The sequence below is a fragment of the Balaenoptera borealis genome (genome assembly GCF_965194805.1).
Source record: "Balaenoptera borealis genome assembly, chromosome: 5".
Taxonomy (NCBI): domain Eukaryota; kingdom Metazoa; phylum Chordata; class Mammalia; order Artiodactyla; family Balaenopteridae; genus Balaenoptera; species Balaenoptera borealis.
In genome coordinates, this window is record NC_138862.1 from 129,351,532 (window position 1) to 129,375,597 (window position 24,066).

At 42.4% G+C, this 24,066-nt stretch overlaps 1 protein-coding gene across 2 annotated transcripts in view; it reads right to left on the bottom strand.

Moving 5' to 3' along the window:
• The window catches only part of PCCB (propionyl-CoA carboxylase subunit beta), an 83,485-nt gene extending 59,526 nt beyond the window's left edge, over window positions 1-23,959 (bottom strand). The window contains exons 1-6 of one of the 2 annotated variants that reach the window (XM_082393457.1): window positions 23,709-23,959; window positions 21,114-21,233; window positions 20,060-20,128; window positions 17,252-17,308; window positions 15,117-15,230; window positions 1,907-2,017 (exon numbers count right to left, since the gene is read on the bottom strand). In XM_082393457.1, coding sequence (XP_082249583.1) covers window positions 1,907-2,017; window positions 15,117-15,230; window positions 17,252-17,308; window positions 20,060-20,128; window positions 21,114-21,233; window positions 23,709-23,894 — 657 coding nt within the window. In that variant the 5' untranslated portion in view covers window positions 23,895-23,959. The remainder of the gene's footprint in view (window positions 1-1,906; window positions 2,018-15,116; window positions 15,231-17,251; window positions 17,309-20,059; window positions 20,129-21,113; window positions 21,234-23,708) is intronic. The other variant, XM_082393456.1, reaches the window with a different exon arrangement.
• Between the last annotated feature and the right edge of the window lie 107 nt (window positions 23,960-24,066).

Genomic DNA, 24,066 nt, shown 5'->3' on the forward strand with positions numbered 1-24,066 from the left:
AAAAGAAATGGTAATTATGAGAGCACTATGGGGGTAATCATTTTACAATATGTAAGTATCAAATCAACATGTACACCTTAAGGGGGCTTCCCTGGTGGCACAGTGGTTAAGAATCTGCCTGCCAATGCAGGAGACACGGGTTCGAGCCCTGGTCCGGGAAGATCCCACATGCAGCGGAGCAACTAATACCATGTGCCACAACTACTAAGCCTGCGCTCTAGAGCCTTCGAGCCACAGCTACTGAAGCCTGCGCGCCTAGAGCCTGTGCTCCGCAACAAGAGAAGCCACTGCAATGAGAAGCCCGTGCACTGCAACGAAGAGTAGCCCCTGCTCACCTCAACTAGAGAAAGCCTGCGCACAGCAATGAAGACCCAACGCAGCCAAAAATAAATAAATTAATAAATTAATTATTTTTAAAATGTACACCTTAAACTTAAACAATGTTATATGTCAATTATATCTCAATATAACTGGGAAAAAATGTTTTAAAAATAAGACAAAGCAGGGCTTCCCTGGTGGTGCAGTGGTTAAGAATCCGCCTGCCAATGCAGGGAACACGGGTTCGAGCCCTGGTCCGGGTAGATCCCACATGCCGCGGAGCAACTAAGCCCATGCACCACAACTACTGAGACTGTGCTCTAGAGTCTGCAAGCCACAACTACTGAGCCCACATGCCACAACTACTGAAGCCCACGCGCCTAGAGCCCGTGCTCCGCAACGAGAAGCCACCACAGTGAGAAGCCAGCACACTGCAATGAAGAGTAGCCCCCACTCGTCTCAACTAGAGAAAGCCCACGCACAGCAATGAAGACCCAACACAGCCAAAAAAAAAAAGAATAAATTAATTTAAAAAAAAATAAGAGAAAGCAGTTTAGAATTTTCCAGCATGTATGTAGGGAGAGGAGGAAAGAATGGCCTTAGTCAGAGGAATTGATCCCACACCTCCATTCCTGCCAGGTAGGAAGACAACTGGGGTAGCACCACATAGGTATGGCATATATAGATTTAGTGGGCAAAGTTCAAGGAATCCTGCTTTGCTCAGGAAATAAGAGATGTGGTCATCTTAATTTTTAAAGTCCACCCTAAACTGAACATTGAACATTTAGGTTGTTTTTAATCTGTCACCAAGAAAGAATAGTTGAGTCAAGGGGTAAGCACTTTGCTAAACTTTAATTCCTACTGCCAAAGAGAAAAGTGTTTACTATTCACGCTTCCTCTATTTACACTGTTTTCATACTGGATGACTCTCTTTCCTTTTTGCCCCCTAATTTGTCTTGACATTTATTGCTCATTATGGTTAAAAATATTTAAGAGGAAAAGACTGATTTTTTTTTTAAGTATCAGGTTAAAGGTAATTACCCATGTATGATTTCAAATAGGCTTCTTTTAAAAATCATTTTAAAATATCATTTCATATAAATCATGTAATAAAGATATGTACCTCTTTACAATGAAGTTGGAGATCAGATTTACCATTACCATCACAGACAAAATGTAATAAAATGGCAAACAGTTAAAGAAATAAAGGTGGGACATAAGAAACAACCTCCTAGTGAAGCAGTTTACAGAAAAGCTTTCCATGAGAAACTTTCTGAATAGGATTCAGTAAACGATCATCTGTCTGGGTAGAGGATAGGACCTTTGATTACCTGAAAATCATTTGCAATTCAGATCAACAAGTAAAATCACCCACCAATGAAGGAGACAAGCACATTCTGCCACTGAACCCACACAAGCTACAGTCTTCATGCCAAAACCTTCTCTCCACCAAGACCTTATCAGCACTGCATTGAAATCCAATAATCGTGCAGATAACAACCCAGATCTGGGTCAGGAATTATTGTTATTTCAGGTGAGGTACTGCACAACTCTCAAAGGGCAGGAGAACCAGGTCCTTCTTTCTTACCTTTACCATGAACGTGAAGTCTGTTAGGGCCGGGGAGTAGACAGCCCCACCGGCACAAGGGCCCATGATCAGAGAAATCTGAGGGATGACTCCGGATGCCGTGACATTCCTCTGCCAAAAGAGAAAGGCAAAGGCATCTGGTTACAGAGGTGTTCAAGGCATTATCTGCAGAAAGACAGAGGCAACAATAAAAGCACATTTGGCTTTTATTCACAGAAATTCTATCCTAGAGACAAGAGGCCTAATCTGTACAGTTTCTTCCAGAATTGTATATGCAACTTTTCCCCATAACTGGTGGGATGGTTGGCATATTACTTTCTGGGGCAAGTAACCTCTTCTCTCCTTGGCAGGGCAGTAGTTCCCCCAAAGCTCCACCAGGACATGAGCTCAGAGAGAATCCTACCACTCTCACCCCAGCTCTAAACACACCTCAGGCCAGGACCCCTGTGTGTACAAAACTGGCTGGAAGAATCAATGAAAACCTTAGGTGGAATATACAGGGCCAACACTTACCCTGGATCCATGACCTCTACTTGCAGCCCCTTCACACTATCCACAGAAGATGCCCAACAGTTACAAGCCAAGGCTAAGAGGCAGGTGCTACTTTACTCAGTCTTCAATGTCTGCCCACCCCTACATAGGGCAGATGGGCAACAGGGAGGTGGCAGAAGGCAAAAAGGTTCCATAGGGACAAGGGTGTTGTGAAGAGCCAAGCCTCAGGCCACCTTCTAGGAAAAACAAGATTTCCCAGGGGGCTGGAAGACCCAGGCAAGATAAGAGCCCAATGACTCCTTGCCCATCCCCCAGCTTCTATCCTTCCCTGAACCCCATCAGCTTAAGAGAAGTATGTCCACTTTTAGCCCTGCCCTGGGTCTGAGACCAATTTCTATAATTCACAGGACATAGCTCAGGACAGCACAAAAAGGCATCCACAGAGAGGATTCTGAGAAGATGGTAGAATGGGAAGCACCAGGAATCTGTCTCCCCACCTGCACAAAAATTACACTGGCAGAATCTCTCTGATGTAACTTTTTGGAACTCTGTTAAGCCTACTGAAGGCTTATCATCCACAGGAAGATTTGGAGGGCAAATCGCGGTTAATTTCAATCAATTTCAACTGGTAGCACAGTAGCAGCTACCCCTACCCACCCCCTACCCCCAGCCATGAGGCATGCAGTTGTGCATGTGTTCCTGGAGTGGCTTACACAGAGGCAGACAAAAAGGACCCTGTCCTCCAAATATCGGAAATCTATGCTCCGACAGCCGGTTGTTGATTCTGATCAGAGGTGAAGCTAGGAAGTTAGGCAGCCATTGTTGTTGCACCTCACCCCACTGTTGCAAGCTCCTCCCCCTCCAGCTCAAAATCACTTGCATTAGGAAAATGCAAATCAAAACTAGAATGAGATACCACATCACACACATTAGGATGACTACTATCAAAAAAACAGAAAACAAGTGGTGTTGGTGAGGATGTGGAGAAAGTGGAACCCTTGTGCACTATTGGTAAGAATGTAAAATGGTACAGCCGCTGTGAAAAACAGCATGGTGGTTCCTCAAAAAATTTTAAATAGAATTACCAAATGATCCAGAAATTCTACTTCTGGGGATATACCAAAAAGAATGGAAAACAGGGTCTCAAAGAGATAACTTGTACACCCACATTCATAGCAGCATTACTCACAATAGGTGAAATGTGGAATCAATCCAAATGCCCATCAACAGATAAATGGACAAACAAAATGTGGTATATCTATACAATGGAATATTATTAATCCTTAAAAAGGAAGGAAATCCTGTCACATATTACAACATAGATGAAACTTGAGGACATTGTGCTAAGTGAAATAATAAGCCAGTCACAAAAAGACAAACACTGTACGATTTTACTTAAGTTATTTAGTCAAAATAATACAGACAAAGTAGAATGGTGGTTACCAGGGGATGGCAGAGGGGATAATGGGGGGTGATTGTTTAATGGGTATAGAGTTTCAGTTTTTGCAAAACAAAAAGTTATGGAGATGGCCCCTGTCCACCTCCCTGCGGCTGCCCCGCTGGCTGAAAAGTTTCTCCAGGTGCGGAATTCCAGGCTACCACCAGCACAGAGCGTGCACGCCAGTCAGGAACCAGCCCACCCAATGGCCCAGGGGCAACGGATATGTCAGAAACTGAAGCAAGAAAGAACTCAGCAGAGGGGGGAGTCAAGAGGGCAGACTAGGAGGATGCAGAATTCATGTCTCTGCACAACTAGGGCACCTACTAGGCACCGGTGGGGGACCACAGACACCTAAGGGGATGGGAGGAACCCCCAGCGACAGGGTCCTAAGCAAAGGCCACGCCCCATGCTCACCCCCCCCTCGGGCCTAGGTCCCGCCCCACCCTAAACCCCGCCCCGCCTATGTTCCACCCCTCCTAAACTCCGCCCCCAGAGCCAAGGCTTTTTTTTTCTTTTTCTTTTTTCCTCTTTTAGATTGGGGTTCTGTTTTACCTTGTTGATTCACTGTTGTTGATTCATTTATATTTTTATTTTTCCTAATAAACTTTTTATTTTCTAATTTTATTTTATTCTTCATACTTTGTTACTGTTCTCTCCTTTTGGCTTATTCCCCCCGCCCCCCAACTTTTTTTCTCTTTTTTCTGTTGTGGTTTTATTTTACCTTGTTGCAGTTGTTTCAATTATATTTTTATTTTTCCTAATATATTTTTTATCTTTCTAATTTTATTTTGTTTTTTATTCTTTGATATTATACTCCTCCTTTTCTTTTTTCTTTTTTTTTTTGCCACACCACACAGTTTGCGGGATCTTGGTTCCCAGGCCAGAGGCTGGGCCCGAGCTCCTGTGGTGGGAGCTCTGAGTCCAAACTGCTGGACTAACAGAGAACCTCAAACCCCAGGGAATATTAATCGGAGTGAGGTCTCCTGGAGGTATTAATCTCAGCACCAAGACCCGGATCTATCCAACTGCCTGCAAACTCCAATGCTGGACGCCTCAAGCCAAACAACCAGTAAGACAGGAATACCGCCCCACCTATCCAAAAAGAAAAAACAAAAATGAAACAACAAAAAAATACGTTACAGACGAAGGAGCAAGGTAAAAAACTAAAAACCCAAATAAATGAAGACAAAATAGACAACCTACCTGAAAAAGAACTGAAAATAATGACAGTAAAGATGTTCAAAAATCTCGGGAACAGAATGAAAAAAATACAAGAAACATTTAACAAGGATCTAGAAGAACTAAAGAGCAAAGAAACAGTGATGAACACAATAACTGAAATTAATAATACTCTAGAAGGAATCAATAGCAAAATAACTGAGGCAGAAGAACGGATAAGTGACCTGCAAGATACAATAGTGGAAAGAACTGCCAAGGAGCAGAATGAAGAAAGAATAATGAAAAGAATTGAGGACAGTCTCAGAGACCTCTGGGACAACATTAAACACACCAACATTCGAATTATAACGGTCCCAGAAGAAGAATAGAAAAAGAAAGGGTCTGAGAAAATATTTGAAGAGATTATAGTCGAAAACTTCCCTAACATGGGAAAGGAAACAGTCAATTGAGTCCAGGAAGAAGAGAGTCCCACACAGGATAAACCCAAAGAGAAACACACCGAGACACATATTAATGAAACTATCAAAAACTGAATACAAACAAAAAATATTAAAAGCAGCAATAGAAAAGCAACACGTAACATACAAGGCAATACCCATAAGGTTAACAGCTGATCTTTCAGCAGAAACTCCACAACGAAGAAGGGAGTGGCAGGACATATTTAAAGTGATGGAAGGGAAAAACCTACAACCAAGATTACTCTACCCAGCAAGGATCTCATTCAGATTCGATGGAGAAATTAAAACCTTTACAGACAAGCAAAAGGTAAGAGAATTCAGCACCACCAAACCAGCTTTACAACAAATGCTAAAGGAACTTCTCTAGGCAGGAAACACAAGAGAAGGAAAAGACCTACAATAACAAACCCAAAACAATTAAGAAAATGGTAATAGGAACATACATATTGATAACTACCTTAAATATAAATGGATTAAATGCTCCAACCAAAAGACATAGACTGGCTGAATGGATACAAATACAAGACCCATAGATATGCTGCCTACAAGAGACCCACTTCAGACCTAGGGACACATACAGACTGAGAGTTAGGGCATGGAAAAACACATTCCATGCAAATGGAAATCAAAAGAAAGCTGGAGCAGCAATTCTCATATCAGACAAAATAGACTTTAAAATAAAGACTATTACAAGAGACAAAGAAGGACACTACATAATGATCAACAGATCAATCCAAAAGAAGATATAACAATTATAAATATTTATGCACCCAACATAGGAGCACCTCAATACATAGGGCAAATGCTAACAGCCATAAAAGGGGAAATTGACAGTAACACAGTCATAGTAGGGGACTTTAACACCCCACTTTCACCAATGGACAGATCTTCCAAAATGAAAATAAATAAGGAAACACAAGCTTTAAATGATACATTAAACAAGATAGACTTAATTGATATTTATAGGACATTCCATCCAAAAACAACAGAATACACTTTCTTCTCAAGTGCTCATGGAACATTCTCCAGGATAAACCTATCTTGGGTCACAAATCAAGCCTTGGTAAATTTAAGAAAACTGAAATTGTATCAGGTATCTTTTCCAACCACAACACTATGAGACTAGATATCAATTACAGGAAAAAAAACTGTAAAAAATACAAACACATGGAGGTTAAACAACACAATACTAAATAACCAAGAGATCACTGAAGAAATCAAAGAGGAAATCAAAAAATACCTAGAAACAAATGACAATGAAAACACGACAAACCAAAATCTATGGGATGCAGCAAAAGCAATTCTAAGAGGGAAGTTTATAGCAATACAATCCTACCTCAAGAAACAAGAAAAATCTCAAATAAACAACCTAACCTTACACCTAAAGCAATTAGAGAAAGAAGAACAAAAAAACCCCAAAGTTAGCAGAAGGAAAGAAATCATAAAAATCAGATCAGAAATAAATGAAAAAGAAATGAAGGAAACAATAGCGAAGATCAATAAAACTGAAAGCTGGTTCTTTGAGAAGATAAACAAAATTGATAAACCATTAGCCAGACTCATCAAGAAAAAAGGGAGAAGACTCAAGTCAACAGAATTAGAAATGAAAAAGGTGAAGTAACAACTGACATTGCAGAAATACAAAGGATCATAAGAGATTACTACAAGCAACTATATGCCAATAAAATGGACAATCTGGAAGAAATGGACAAAGTCTTAGAAATGCACAACCTTCTGAGACTGAACCAGGAAGAAATAGAAAATATAAACAGACCAATCACAGGCACTGAAATTGAAACTGTGATTAAAAATCTTCCAACAAACAAAAGCCCAGGACCAGATGGCTTCACAGGCGAATTCTGTCAAACATTTAGAGAAGAGCTAACACCTATACTTCTCAAACTCCTCCAAAATATAGTAGAGGGAGGAACACTCCCAAACTCATTCTACGAGGCCACCATCACCCTGATACCAAAACCAGACAAAGATGTCACAAGAAAAGAAAACTACAGGCCAATATCACTGATGAACATAGATGCAAAAATACTCAACAAAATACTAGCAAACAGAATCCAACAGCACATTAAAAAGGTCATACACCATGATCAAGTGGGGTTTATTCCAGGAATGCAAGGATTCTTCAATATATGCAAATCAATCAATGTGATACACCAGATTAACAAATTGAAGGATAAAAACCATATGACAATCTCAATAAATTCAGAAAAAGCTTTCAACAAAATTCAACACCCGCTTATGATAAAAATTCTCCAGAAGCAGGCATAGAGGGAACCTACCACAACATAATAAAGGCCATTTAAGACAAACCCACAGCCAACATCGTCCTCAATGGTGAAAAACTGAAACCATTGCCTCTAAGATCAGGAACAAGACAAGGGTGCCCACTCTCACCACTATTATTCAACATAGTTTTAGAAGTTTTAGCCACAGCAGTCACAGAAGAAAAAGAAATAAAAGGAATCCAAATCAGAAAAGAAGAAGTAAAGCTGTCACTGTTTGCAGATGACATGATACTATACATAGAGAATCCTAAAGAGGCTACCAGAAAACTACTAGAGCTGATCAATGAATTTGGTAAAGTAGCAAGACACAAAATTAATGCACAGAAATCTCTTGCATTCCTATACACTGATGATGAAAAATCTGAAAGAGAAATTAAGGAAACAATCCTATATACCATTACAACAAAAAGAATAAAATACCCAGGAATAAACCTACCTAAGGAGACAAAAAATCTGTATGCAGAAAACTATAAGACACTGATCAAAGAAATTAAACATGATACAAACAGATGGAGAGATATACCATGTTCTTGGATTGGAAGAATCAACATTGTGAAAATGACTATACTACCCAAAGCAATCTACAGATTCAATGCAATCCCTATCAAACTACCACTGGCATTTTTCACAGAACTAGAACAAAAAATTTCACAATGTGTATGGAAACACAAAAGATCACGAATAGCCAAAGCAATCTGGAGAAAGAAAAACGGAGCTGGAGGAATCAGGCTCCCTGACTTCAGACTATACTACAAAGCTACAGTAATCAAGACAGTATGGTACTGGCACAAAAACAGAAATATAGATCAATGGAACAGGATAGAAAGCCCAGAGATAAACCCATGCACATATGGTCACCTTATCTTTGATAAAGGAGGCAAGAGTATAAAATGGAGAAAAGACAGCCTCTTCAATAAGTGGTGCTGGGAAAACTGGACAGCTACATGTCAAAGAATGAAATTAGAACACTTCCTAACACCATACACAAAAAGAAACTCAAAATGGATTAAAGACCTACATTTAAGGCCAGACACTATAAAACTCTTAGAGGAAAACACAGGCAGAACACTCTATGACATAAATCACAGCAAGATCCTTTTTGACCCACCTCCTAGAGAAATGGAAATAAAAACAAAAATAAACAAATGGGACGTAATGAAACTTAAAAGCTTTTGCCCAGCAAAGGAAACCATAAACAAGACGAAAAGAAAACCCTCAGAATGGGAGAAAATATTTGTAAATGAAGCAACTGACAAAGGACTAATCTCCAAAATATAGAAGCAGCTCAGGTAGCTCAATATCAAAAAAAACAAAAAACCCAATCCAAAAATGCACAGAAGACCGAAATAGACATTTCTCCAAAGAAGACTGCCAACAAACACATGAAAGGATGCTCAACATCACTAATCATTAGAGAAATGCAAATCAAAACTACAATGAGGTATCACCTCACACCAGTCAGAATGGCCATCATCAAAAAATCTAGAAACAATAAATGCTGGAGAGGGTGTGCAGAAAAGGGAACCCTCCTGCACTGTTGGTGGGAATGTAAATTGATACAGCCACTATGGAGAACAGTATGGAGGTTCCTTAAAAAATAAAAATAGAACTACCATATGACCCAGCAATCCCAGTACTGGGCATATACCCTGAGAAAACCATAATTCAAAAAGAGTCATGTACCACAATGTTCATTGCAGCACTATTTACAATAGCCAGAACATGGAAGCAACCTAAGTGTCCATCGACAGATGAATGGATAAAGAAGATGTCACACATATATACAATGGATTATTACTCAGCCATAAAAAGAAACGAAATTGAGTTATTTGTAGTGAGGTGGATGGACCTAGAGTCTGTCATACAGAGTGAAGTAAGTCAGAAAGAGAAAAACAAATACTGTATGTGAACACATATATATGGAATCTAAAAAAAAATTTTAAAAATGGCAACGATGAACCTAGTTGCAGGGCAGGAATAAAGATGTAGACATAGAGAATGGACTTGAGGACACAGGGTGGGAGGGGGAAGCTGGGGCAAAGTGAGAGTAGCATTGACATATATACACCGCAACTAAGGAGCCCGCCTGCCACCACTAAGACCTGGTGCAACCAAATAAATAAACAAATATTAAAAAATAAATGTCAACTACAATTGGCACTTGCCATCTACCTCTACAAGGATTAAATCTTGTGCATTTGCAGTTGCTGACTTTCAACACCACCCCAAAAGGAGTTCAGGGTGGAGAGCTGAAATTAGGAACTCCGTGCTCTGGGAAAAACTGGCAGAACAGGTCTTCAGAATGTTAGATATTTTCAGGAGCCAATTTTATGAGCTCAATTCTTTTTTTTTTTTTTTTTAATATTATTTATTTATTTATGGCTGTGTTGGGTCTTCGTTTCTGTGCGAGGGCTTTCTCTAGTTGTGGCAAGTGGGGGCCACTCTTCATCACGGTGTGCGGGCCTCTCACTATCGCGGCCTCTCTTGTTGCGGAGCACAGGCTCCAGACGTGCAGGCTCAGTAATTGTGGCTCACGGGCCCAGCTGCTCCTCGGCATGTGGGATCTTCCCAGACCAGGGCTCGAACCCGTGTCCCCTGCATTAGCAGGCAGATTCTCAACCACTGTGCCACCAGGGAAGCCCCTGAGCCCAATTCTTGCATCTCCTCATATCTAGAAAAACACTAAAATCCTTCATGGTGACATCTGCTCCTTGTGACTAGCAGTAACTTTCATGAGACTAGCAGAAAACTTCTACAAAAAATATGTGCTTGATTACATGTTTTCCCCCTTCACCAAAATCACATATATACAGACCTTCCCTCCTACCTCTTTGGAGCAGTTTCTCAGAGCTATCTGGGATGCTGTCTCCCGAGCTGCAGTCCTCATTTTGCCCCAAATAAAACTTAACTCGCAACTCTCACATTGTGCATTTTTTTTTAAGTTGACACAACTTTTAGTTTGTGAACAGTTTTTAAGTCCACAGCTCTGAGGAACAGCAAAAAAAAAAAAAAAACAAAGGAAAAAAGAACAGAGGCTGAGGGACCTGTGGGAAATCAAATGTACCAACATACACATTATAAGACTATCAGAAGAGAAAGTGTGTTTCTGATGTAAGGATAAGCGTATACATCAATGGAAAAAAACTAAGTCCAGAAATAAACCCTTATATTTATGGTCAATTGATTTTCTTTCCACCAAAGTGCCAGGACCATTCAGTAGGGAAAGAATAGTCATGTCAATTAATGGTGGTGGGACAAGGATGAATTTGGACCCGACCTCACACCATACTCAAAAATTAACTCAAAAGGGATCACAGACCTAATATAAGGCCAAAAACCTATAAAACCCCATGAAAAAAAACTGAGACAGGCTGGGAGCTGGGACCCTTTGCTGCAGTGCTGCAGTGCTTGCACCTGGACACACCTCTCCTCGAGCAACAAAATACAAGGAAACTACATGGGACTAAAAATAACTGCGTGCAGGTGCAATCAGGGCAAATTCTGGACAAAAGATACAAAGAGACCAAAAAACGCAACTGCCACTTTTGAAGAGCCCGGAGCTAAAGCAGGGCACTGCACATGCCCCCTGCACACAACACCACCTAAAGGGTGGGCAGACCACCTAAGCCACCCCTCCAGCCCGACTCCCAGACACACCCCTACCCTCACCCCATGTAATGAAAAAGCTCGCCTGCACCTCCCTCAGTGAGCAAGCAAGCAAGGGAACCTGTTGTTTGTTCTCGCTCCTTCCTGCTGCAGCAGGGGCCCCAAAAAAGCCTTGCCTGAATTTCTTGTCTGGCCTCTGACCAATTTCTATTGATTAAGGAGGCCAAGAACCCTGGTTGGTAACAAAACCACTAGACAAAATCTTCATGACTTTGTATTGGGCACAGTTCTTATATGAGAATAAAAGCATGAACTACAAAAGAAAAAAACTGATAAACTGGACTTTAAGATTTAAAACTTTTGCACTTAAAACGCCACCATTAAGAAATAAAAAGCCACAGGGACTTCCCTGGTGGCGCAGTGGTTAAGAATCCGCCTGCCAATGCAGGGGACACAGGTTCGAGCCCTGGTCCAGGAAGATCTCACACACCGTGTAGCAACTAAGCCCGTGTGCCACAACTACTAAGCCTGTGCTCTAGAGCCCGCGAGCTACAACTACTGAGCACACATGCCACAATTACTGAAGCCCGCATGCCTAGAGCCCATGCTCCGCAACAAGAGAAGCCACCGCAGTGAGAAGCCTGCGCACCACAACGAAGAGTAGCCCCCACTCCCTGAAACTAGAGAAAGCCCACACACAGCAATGAAGACCCAACACAGCCAAACATAAATGATAAATTAATTAATTTTAAAAAAAAATAAAAGAAATAAAAAGCCACAGACTAGTAAAAAATATTTGAAAATCATATATCTGATAGAGGACTTGTATCCTGAATGTATAAAGAACTCTTACCCAAAATCCAATTACAAAATGAGCAAAAGATCTGAACAAACATTTCAGCAAAGAAGATATACAAATGACTACCATGTACATAAAAAGATACTCAACAGGATTAGTCAGATGGGAAATGCAAATTAAAACCACAGAGAGATACCACTACTTACCACTGAAATGGCTATAATGGAAAAGATTGACAATACTACGTGTCAACAAGGATGGGGAGAACCTGAAACCCTCAATTACACTGCTTGTGGTAATATAAAAGGGTACAGTCACTTTGGGAAAAAATTTGGCAGTTTCTTAAAAAGTTATACATAAACTTACAATGAAACTGAGCAGGACCCTGTGAGGCCCTCCCAAGTACAAAAGCCTTTCTGTGTCCCCCATTTCTTGTTTGTAGGAAAAAGGTTTTAGCCTCCTAGACCTTCCCTGAGTTCCAAAGGACAGACTCAAATAGTTACTAATTAGGGGATTGAGGGAATGCAGAAAGAAATAATAGTGCGGCATGGGGCCTGGGCCTGGTTCTTCCTCAGAGGATGTGCATAACAATTTGATACATATCTCTGAGTTCTTCTACAGGAACTCAGGTCCCCTGAGCACAAGCATGCGGACCCCAGACTGGTTGGAACCGGAAGGCTGATGACTGAGATTCCTGAAACACCACCCTGCTACCTCACCACCAACCAATCAGACACACACACCCTGCTACTCCCCTCCCTCACCTTCCCCTTAAAAACTCTTCCCTGAAACCCATGGAGGAGTTCAGGTCTTTGCTTGGCCCTACAATAAACTTTTCTCCGCTCCAGTCTCCGACATTTCCGTTTGGCTTCACTGTGCATTGGGCACAAGAACTTGGGTTCAATAATTTGATCCAACAATTTCACTCTTAGGAATCTACTCAAGGGCTATGAAAACATATGTCCACACAATGAGTTATATACAAATGTCCATAGCAGCATTATTTATGATATTCAAAATGTAAAAACTACCCAAATGTCCATCAACTACTGGATGGATAAACAAAATATGATATATGTATATAATATTATTCAGCAATAAAAACAAACCACTGATACACGGTACAATATGAATGAACCTCAAAAACATTATGTTAAGTGAAGAGAGATGAAAAAACTGTAGAGGCAGAAAGCTGATCAGTGGCTACCTAGGGCTGGGTAGGAATTGACTGAAAACAGGCAGGAAGGATCTTTTTGGAGGGAAACATTCTAAATTGTAGACTGCGGGGATGGTTGCACAAGTTTCTTAAAAATCGTTGAAATGTATGCTTACAATGGATGGATTTTATGCTTCGTAAATTATACCTCAATAAAGCTGTTTTAAAAAAAATCAAAAGTCATAGAAGACAAAGAGAAATTGAGGAAATGCTCCAGATTGAAGGAGATTAAAGATATATGACAACTAAAGGCAGTACTTAATACTGGATTGGCGGGGGAAGGGCGGGGAGGGGGGATAACTATAAAGGCCGTTATTAGGATCATTTGATGAAATATGAATAAGGACCATGAATAAGAATAATACTGATGAATCAATATGAAGTTTCCCAATTACTGTACTGTTTATATAAGAATGTCCTTGTTCTTAGAAAACATACAATGAAGGATTTAAGAGATAAAGGAGGCACAATCTCCAATTTACTCTCAAATGTTTCAGAAAAATATAACGTGCAAATATGTGCATACGGAGAGAAAATGATAGAGCAAACAGGCAAAATGTAAACAACTGGTGAATGTGGGTAAAAGACATACAGGAGTGCCTTTACTCCCCAGTGGGCTATCCCCAGAGCTCAAGTTTAAAGATTAAAAAGTAGGTTTAAGATCTACAAAGTGGCTTCTCAACGAACACAAGTACTCCCACAACTACCAGAGTATCGTACACAAAGCAAACACACATTTTTCTGACTGATCACAAAGGGCAGTGGCAGGGAATAAAACCCTCATAAGCCTGCAGGCCAGGGGAAGTGATGGCAAGAACAGCTGGCCTGATTAGAAACAATGTCTGCCTGTCTCTGTCCTTTCTTCCCTCCCCTCCCTGGACATGCTGATCTGTCCCTTCTCTCAAGTTTACATCTGGCAGTATCTCTCCCTCACCCCAACCTCCCTTACTATACTCTCACAATGCACTTCCTACTTCAAATAATGCATTTAATGCTTGTGTTTCTTTTCATTTCTTTCTCTTTTAGTCTGTAAGAAAGCAGATATCTGAAATGATGTTCACCAAATGCTTCTGAATGGTGGGATCTCGGGTGATGGTGGGATTTCTTTCTTCTTTGTACTACAGCTTGAACTTTGTATAATGATCTTGTAATGTCTTAACCAAAACAAAACAAAAAACAAAAAACATTGCTTTTTTTAAAACTGTTAATTCTATAGATACATGTATATGTATAACTGAATCACTTTGCTGTGCATCTGAAACTAACATAACATTGGTCATCAACTATACTCTGATATAAAGTAAAGTTAAAATAATAATAAAATTCCTAATTTTTAGCAAGTCAGTTCATTTTAATCTTTTATATTCCCTCCTCCTTGCTTTTGAAAAAAAATATTTAAGTGACTTTCCCTTCTGAATAATCTTTAATTTTGTTTTCCCCTATAAGTATCAGTGGCCTCTATGAAAGAAAAAGAAAGATAACCCTCCCCACCTTATCAGTTCCCCCGACCAGGGATTGAACCGGGGCCACAGCAGAGTCCTAACCACTAGGCCACCAGGAACCCCCATCTCTCTTGTTTTCCATCCACCCTTCATGCCACCCCAATGACACAGGAAGGAGCTACAGGACACAGTGAGGTAAGATGGGGAAGCTCTGACCAGGACGCAGCTTAGAGAACTCTCTGTACTCTTCCATTCTCTATTAACGGTTTCTCACCAGAAAGATGTCTGCATAGCCAGCCAAAGACTCTACTCCCTCTTGGATCCGTGCTCCTCCAGAGTCATTCAGTCCAATCACCGGAGCCCCCACTGTCATGGCTTGGTCCATGATCTGAGATAGCAGAAAAACAACTGATCCTGTTATGAAAAACAGCATTTACAAAGCACCATGGTGGTTTTCTGGAAAATGTTCTGAGTGTACTTTTCAAAACAGGAGTCCATAACACTGGCTCCATTCCACATGATGATTGGGTACCTCATGGAAGACAGAAAATCAGATATTTAAACCACTGATTAAAGCCCCCCAAGCAGCCAAGAGCCAAAGCACTTCCCATTTGCAGGGGCGAAGACTGTTCATGGCAACCATTTCTAGAGCCTCAGGCCCAGGCTGTAATATTTTTTCAGCCTGGGCCTGAACAAAATAATATTTTGAACTGATAGACAGAATGGCAAAGCAGTATTTTTGTGAAAGTAAATGTGGACCCATCTATTAACTGGAGGCCAGGCCCAGGCCTTTTACTTCTAATAAGACAGATTTTCCTCATGGGTCAGTAGTTGACAGCCTAATGAGCAACATTTCTAACAGTCCTTGAGAATTTACAAAGCACTTTCACTTCCATTATCTCATTTAGCAATCACAACAGAGGCAATAAGAAGAGGAAATTAGGAAGGTTTAAAAGTTTAGTGATTGGCCCAAGGTCTCAGGAGTAACACATGACAGGACCACACCGAGAAGCCAGGTATTCCATTACACAGGGAAGCCCTGCCCAGCTACTAAAAGTCAACTCTACCTTTATTCCAAAACTCCCCAAATATGATCTACACTTTTATTCACCACCAGAGCATCTCATCTGTAGCAGCATTTTTTAAACACCATCACGTAATCCTTGCACTGCTTTTTTAGTACCTGGATTCTCCACCTAGACCATGGGTTCTTTACTTGGGGTCCTCAGAGCTGTAAGGAGCCTGTGAGTAGATTTCAAGGAGTCCATGAACTTGGAAAATTTTACATTTTATTAACCACAGCAGTATTAGAAATACCTGTGACTTTGTCGTTAATAGAAGCTACAGATTTTTATGCCACATTAAAGTTGCTGCAAATATCTTTTTTTTTTTTTTTTTTTTTTGGCCACACCACACGGCATGTGGGATCTTAGTTAACCTCTGGACCACCAGGAAATTCCCACTTTCTGGTGGGTCCCACTTTCTGGCAGATATCTTGAAATATCGTTTTCAACTCATGCCAACTTTGAAATTATAGCAGTTTATCCACTGCTAAATCTTGTTATTTAATTCATTAATAAGGAAGCATATATATTACAAATGTGATTTTTTAATTTTCAGTCTCTTGTAATCCTACATTTTACTTTATGCATGTGTAAAAATGAGGGTCCAGGGACTTCCCCAGCAGTCCAGTGGTTAAGACTTCACCTTCCAATGCAAGGGGTGCAGGTTCAATCCCTGGTCGGGGAGCTGACATCCCACATGCCTCATGCCAAAAAACCAAAACATAAAACAGAAGCAATACTGTAACAAATTCAATAAAGACTTTAAATTTTAAAAAAATATAAAAAATGCGGGTCCGGCTTCACCAGCCTGCCAAAGGGATCCATGCTACAAAAAATGTTAAGACCTCCTGCCCTAGACTGAAGGCACCTTCAGGTCAGCACCACATCCTGCACACCTCTGCCCCACCCCATGTGACTGATGAAAGTATTGAGTTTGTTTTCAATATTAAATACTTACTTTGGGGGCTTCCCTGGTGGTGCAGTGGTTAAGAATCCACCTGCCAATGCAGGGGACACAAGTTCGAGCCCTGGTCCGGGAAGATCCCACATGCCGCGGAGCAACTAAGCCTGTGTGCCACAGCTACTGAGCCCGCGCTCTAGAGACTGTGAGCCACAACTACTGAGCCCTTGTGCCACAACTACTGAAGCCCATGCGCCTAGAGCCCACGCTCTGCAACAACAGAAGCCACCACATTGAGAAGCCCGTGCAACCACAACGAAGAGTAGTCCCTGCTCACCGCAATTAGAGAAAGCTCACACGCAGCAACTGAGACCCAACACAGCCAAAAATAAAAAAAAAATTTTTTTTAAAAAGAAAATTTATAAAAAATAAATAAATACTTACTTTGCAGATCTTTTGGGCATGTGCTCCGGACAGGCTGCCTCCAAAAACTGTAAAATCCTAAAAAGAAAACAAATCAAAAAATAATATGGAGTGACTAGCCAGAGATGAAGACCCAATAGGAGGAGGAAATGGAAAATTCATAGATAAAAGTTTTTAAAGGATTTTCAGAAGCTTAAAAGATTAGGGGAAAAGTGTGACATAAAGTATTCCATAGAATGAATAGTGAATAAAATGTCTTAAAAGGAGTTCATGTAATGTGAAGAGCAAAAGACCTAGTCTTTGTATACAAAAATGACTTGTAGCTCTGAGGGAAGGAAAACTTTTCAGGCAGAATTAACCAAAAAAAATCAGATTCTATGGAGGTCAAACAGACATTTCTATTACTAGGAAATATCTGCTGTTTTGACAAAGGAGGTGAAAGAAGTGAATCAGAGTCCTCACTGCTTCTTCTTGCTTCTGGATTTTCATTACCTTCTGATATAAAAAGCTTCTTGCGGGAATGACCTCCTTCCTAAACTCCCATCAAAAAGATAGTAGGGAATTAAAAACACATTCAGCCCATGAGGACAAAAAAAGGAAGAGGAAACAACAGCAGAAGAGAGTGAACAAATGAGGGAAGTGAAAGCACAAGAATATCTGACTTGGAGCAAATGGAAGCCTTTACACCTGCAGAGGGAGTAACCACAGGAGGGGACAGCCCAGGAACCACAGAAAGTGCGCTGGAAAGCAGACTGACAGGAAGTCTGTGTTGGGAGCAGTTAGACCCCACGGGGCCTCTTCTTCACCTGGAGAGGAGAAAGGAGGTTTACTCTCTAAAGAAACTTAACCAGAGGGCTTCTGGAGTCACAATCCCCAGGCACAAAAGGCAGCAAAGGCAAGGCTGAAAACAGGTGAGATGCCTAATCTGTACAGTGAATGATGAGCCACTGCTGGCCCTTCCTTCCTCCCACCCACCTCCCCCAGAACACATCTAAAGCCAATTATCACGCAAAAGACTGCGACTGCTTCTCTGGAAAAACAGAAGCTCCCCGCAGAAAAAAATGCCTGCAGATGTTAACATTTGGGGGATCACTACAAAAAAGCTGACCCATCACTCCTCCCCCGCAGTATCCTTCAGGGCCTACTTCACATGCCCCATTTTCCCTAAAGCTTTCCTGGATCTGGATGTGATCTTCCCTTGTCCTGAGCCCATGGCACTTGCCCAGAACCTCTCACCGGCTATCGGTAACTGTAGCCACTCCTGTTCTGCCCCATTCTACCTACAAAATGATTAGCTTCTCCAGGGCAAGAACTGTCTCAGTCATCTCCACCTCCCCCTCACTCCCACCCAAACCCACGGGGCGTAAGAGGTGCTCCAAAGCATCAATTCAATGAATTTTTGTTATCTCCTTAATAGTTAAGGGAACATTGTGCCCAGAAAGCACAATAGCCTTCTTTGTTCTAGCTATCTTACTAATGGTTCCTTCTATACAATTCTTTGCCTAGCTCTCATAAATTACAAAAGAGAGATGATCCCTTCTAGTTAGGCATTCGGCAGACCCATTTAGAACACAGTTTTAAAATATTTTAAAAGTAATTCTATTAGCAAATGAGTACTGTCTAAATAACTCTTAAAATGATCAAGTATAATTATTTTACTCTCAAACCCGGAAAACATTCTAGGTTCCTAAATAAGCTCTATACCTTTAAGATCTGTAAAAGAAACTAAATATTTAGAATTATATACATATTTCCAACTCTTAGTGGAGAAAAAAAAATCAAACAAAAAATAGTATACAATATGTTCTTTGTGTTAGTTTTCTACTGCTGCTGTAACAAATTACCACAAATTCAGTGGCTTGAAACAACACACATTCATTATCATACAGTTCTGTAATTCAGAAGTTCTACATGAGTCTCAGTGAGCTAAAATCAAGGTTAGCAGGGCTATGCTCCTTTCTGGAGGCTCCAGAGGAGAATCTGCTGTCTTATCTTTTCCAGCTTCCAGAGACCACCTATTTACATTCCTCACCTCATGACCCCCTTCCTCCCTCTTCTAAGCCAGCAACGGCAGACCAAGTCCTTCTCACATAGCATTACTCTGACCTCCCCTTCTGCCTCTCTCCCACTTTTAAGGGCCCTTGTGATTACACTGGGCCCACCTGGATAACCCAAGCTATTCTAAGGTCAACTGATTAGTAACATTAATTCCATCTGCAAGCTTAATTCCCCTTTGTCAGGTAAAATTACATATTCACGGGTTTCAGGGATTAGGATTTGGATATATTTGCAGGCCATTATTCTGCCTACTACATTCTGCCTACTACATACATCCTATGGTGTCCGTGTGAAGAAACTGTATGTCTTGATGCAGCCTAACAATAATTGTTTGAACTCTTTCATGAAAGCCTAAAACTCAAGGGGCCTGTGGCTCTGAGAGTCAAAATCCCCTCTGCCCAAGCTGCATCCGCTGCACTCCCTCAGGTCCACACAATCTGCCCAGGACACGGCTGCCCTCCCGGTACGCACCCAACATGCCAAGAGGAATCTCACTCACTTGGATAAACTCCTGGTTCCTGGGACTTCTTAGATGACTACTGCCCTGTGATCCTCCCCCAAACCGACTAAGGAGTCTTTCTACCTAACTAAAAACACCCTATTACATTATAATAGTGTAATACGCTGGACATACGCACTAAGAAACAAAGTAATTCCCTCACCTGCCCCAACTACAGGCAAGTTTTCATTCCCCAGGACTGTTTTCTTCTCACATATTTTGTTCCTGGCTCTGCCCTCGAGGAAACCTCAGCCAATTAGAGTATGAAATACCTGACTGAAGACATAAACCAATCTTCCATTGATTCGGCCCCGTCCAGTGACCACACTGTCTCCAGGAAACTACCAGAAAAATAGAAAAATAAAAGTTAAAAAAACCAAATACTTCTCTTAATTAATTTTGCAGTTATGCCCCAAGGAAAGACTCCCCCTAAAAAAAAACTACACCCCAAATTCCTTAAAATTCAATATGAATAAAGAACATGAAGGAATCCCCGCTCCCCCCCTCAGCTCTGCAACAGCAAGCATTGGGCTACTGCTTCATCAACAGAACACTGTAGTCTTGGGCCTTACCCTCCTTCCTAAAAGCAGAATAATCAGGGGACCCCCTAGGGATGCCACTACCGAACGCTCACAGGAGGAAGGAGAATATATAACAAAACATGGCAACTTCTGCAGAGCCACACATCCCACCCCCAAACCTTAAAAAGGCAAACCTATCATTTTGCTCGGAATTCTGACAGTCACTGTGTGGCCCATAATGGCTCAAATGGAGCCAGCAAGTTTAGTGCCAAGGTTACAAATCTTTGATCATAGTCTTGAAAATAAATGAACCAAAAGAGAGTCCGAAGAATTCTGTGCACCATGGAGAACACCCAACTAAAGGAACAAGTGTTGGTAACTCTGACCTTCGAAACTCCAAGGCATAAACTTAAAGTATGTCAAAAGAGGCGACTGATTAGCCTTTAGGGGTCCCTGGTGCCTAGGCAGACCAGAACACAATCAGAAACAATTCTCAACTCTCCTTCTAAGTTTGTCATTCTATGCCAGCGAGAACTGTGAACCCACAGCGGAGCCCTGGGAGCCGGGCCAGAGTCACCAGGTATGAGTTGTGCGCCCACACTCCTTCATCTGTAGACAAAGTTGAGTGGGGAACCTGCAGGCCCCAGCAGTGCTTCTCAAGAGGCACTTCTGCAATTCCAGGGCCCCACACTTGAAAATGTTTCAATGTATCCTGAAAGGACTTCATTAATCTAGTGTGTCGAACTGCAGGGCCACAGCTGGTAAGTGAAACCTGGAGGCTTGCACCACCACTGTGAACAGATACCTTATTCTTATCAGCAGCCATTCCAAAATCTGCACATCTGTGTTCCACAAACATGTCGCTCTCGACAAAACTGCCGGGGTCCAGCAAGAGACTGATCCGCTCTCTGGCCGTTAGCTTTCCCTAAAATGCGACAAAAATCGCTCAGTGATGTCATCGTAGACAAAAGTCAGTAAGCGAGGAGTGCTCATCGGAGGGCCAGGAGGACTAGTTTTTGCCTTCACCCCATGTGAAAGCCTCTGTTCCATAAACCTGCCCAAGAGAAAGGTGTTATCAGTAGAATTCAGCCAGTAAGGAAATCAGGGCAGACCGGCTGTTCCAGGAGCCACTAACTGTGGAAGCAAATTAAGGGAGTAGGAGGAAAAGGCAGAGAGGAGAAGTGGGGGTAAGGAGAGCCTGACCCTGGAACAAGATAACGAGTTCTACAAACATTTACTGGAGACCCAAGGAGCAGTAAAAAGGAGAACGCAGAAGCAGGAGATAGAAAACTAAAGCAGGCTTCACGAAGGGTCTGAGGCTACACCCCCAGGTTCACAAGCTTCTTCTAAGGAACCCCACAGAAGCTCACCTCACTAGGGTCCAGCCCCAAGGACACTTCCTGGTTCTTCTCCTGCCTCCTCCAGGGTCTTCTCCTACATTGGGGGCCCTGCTTAGGGACCCTACCCCTGACAGTGACTCTGTGATACACAGACAACCCCACAGCAGAGAGTGGCTTAGTAGAAAAAGAGTGGGACAGAGAGTGCTAAAAAGCTCACTTGAGAGGAGTTAAAAAGTGGTTCTTGGAGGGGGTGAGGTTGGAGACCTCAACCTGTCAAGAGCCTCCATTGCTTGGGCTCCCAAGCCCTTAGACCAAGACCAATAACCAGGCCCATTGTCTATCCCCGACCCCTGTTAAAAAAAAAAAAAAACACCTCCAACTAGCTATATTTTCCCCTTAAGAAGGAAGCCAATGCCAGTGAGGTGGTATTAAAACAAAAAGGTAATCCTCTACACTACTGTGTAAAATAAGTTTTCAAGAAAGCAATTTGGCAACATATATCAGTGTTAAAAATATTCGTATCTTTTGACCCAGTAATTCCATTTCTGGGAATCTATCCTATGGAAGTAGTCCAAATATTGTGTAAAAGGGTATGGAGTAGGAGATTTAAACCAAGTAAGCCTCCTGACTAAGTCAGCCTTGGCAAAAGAAAAACAGTTTCTGGAGGCTGCATCTAAATCCAGTAAGATCCGTCTGGAAATGGGTGGGATGATGTTCCAGGGAGGGATTGAGCCATGGGCCCCAACAGAAAGAGTGCAGGGAGCACTGACAGGCCTTTCCAGAGGATAATCTAAAGTTCCCTCACAGAACTTCCCTGGAGGTCCAGTGGTTAAGAATCCCCGCTTCCACTGCAGGGGGCACCCGTTCGATCCCTGGTTGGGAAACTAAGATTCCTCATGCCAACTAAGATCTCGCATGCCGCTCAATGCGGCCAAAAAATAATAATAATAAAATTCCCTCACCCCAGACACTGCCACCCCAGGGACCTCAGGGGAGGGAGGAAAAGCACTCCGGGCACCAAATACTGTCAACCAAATTTACATCTCACTCCCAAATGGCAAAAAGGAACTGTCACCTTCAGGCTCTTGTCAAATGGGCATTTACAACATCTAAATTAACACTCAAATTAGAGTTAATAAAGGGCCAGTGCAAATGTCCTCACTAAAGACCCCACTACCCCCACGCCTGTAAATGTATGCCTCAGTGTCCTTCACCTCTAAAAATTTCACTTTTGCATCTTCCAGGTTGGTTATTTAACCCATCCAGCACATCAGGCCAGACTCACACGTGTCCGGGACGCACTGAGCAAGCCTCGTTTCAAGTCCCAAGTCACCGATTTGGGCCTCGCAGTACCCCGGGGAAGTGGGTGGCAGTGCCTCAGCTGCTCACTCCAGCCAAACTCTCAGAGTAACCTGAGCACCCCCAGGAAAAAACACCTGCTTCCGAAGGTGTCTTTCCTACCCAGCAAGAACGCTGATACCCTAAAGGAGGTTCGGCTGGCATTCGGGGGGCAGAGTTTCCACAAGTTCCCTGCGCACACCACACAGCCACCCCAGACGAATGTGAGTTTGCCCATGTAACTTCCCCTGCCAAACGCCTTGATTTTCCTGCTTCCATAATGGAGCAAGAACCTACCACCACTCTTTCATGGGGCATGAGAAGAACAAGGTTTTTTTTTTTAATTAAGTGCCTATCATTGCTTCACTGTCTTATTCCAGTAAGGTTACAAGGGGAGAATTATTACCATCTTCTATTTAGAATAAATTGACTCCAAAGGAGTAACTTGTCCAAAAGTTCATAGTTGTTAACTGGTAAGCAGCTGGAGCCCAGCCAGACCCGTCTAAAATTCCAAAGGGAAAGCAGACACTGACAAAGCACAACCGTGCTTGTCCTGATTTTACCTGCCCCAGTGAAAGGCAACAGGTTCACAAAGTGAACATCCTCGGCTCCGCCCCGCCCCTCGCAGCATCGCGCGGATTGGCTGGGAGGCCCCGTACGCCGCGAGCCGCGCACGCTGTGATAGGCCGCGACCGCCGGAAGCGGGCTGGCTTAGGACTCACTCGCTTATGCTGCGCGTCGATGCGGCGCTGCCCTCCTCCCAGTAGTGCGGCTTGACGCTTGTTCTCGATGCGCTCATTAACAGAGACAGGCTGGGTGCACACGCTGCGCACCGCGGCCCGGAGACTTCTCACTACAGCACTGAGCCTGATTCCGGGTGCCGCCACGCGCATTGCCGCCGCCGCCATTTTTGCTTTACCAGCGCACTTGAGTGCGCATGTGCGTTGTGTGCGCCCCGCGGAGTCTGCGCCTGCGCAGCGTCGGCGGGACGTAGGGAGCCTGTGGGCTGGAATGCGGAGCGCGTTTAGCAGAAAGGCAGGAGAGTTCGAGACCCGAGGCTGCGCTAGGGCGTCACCGAGA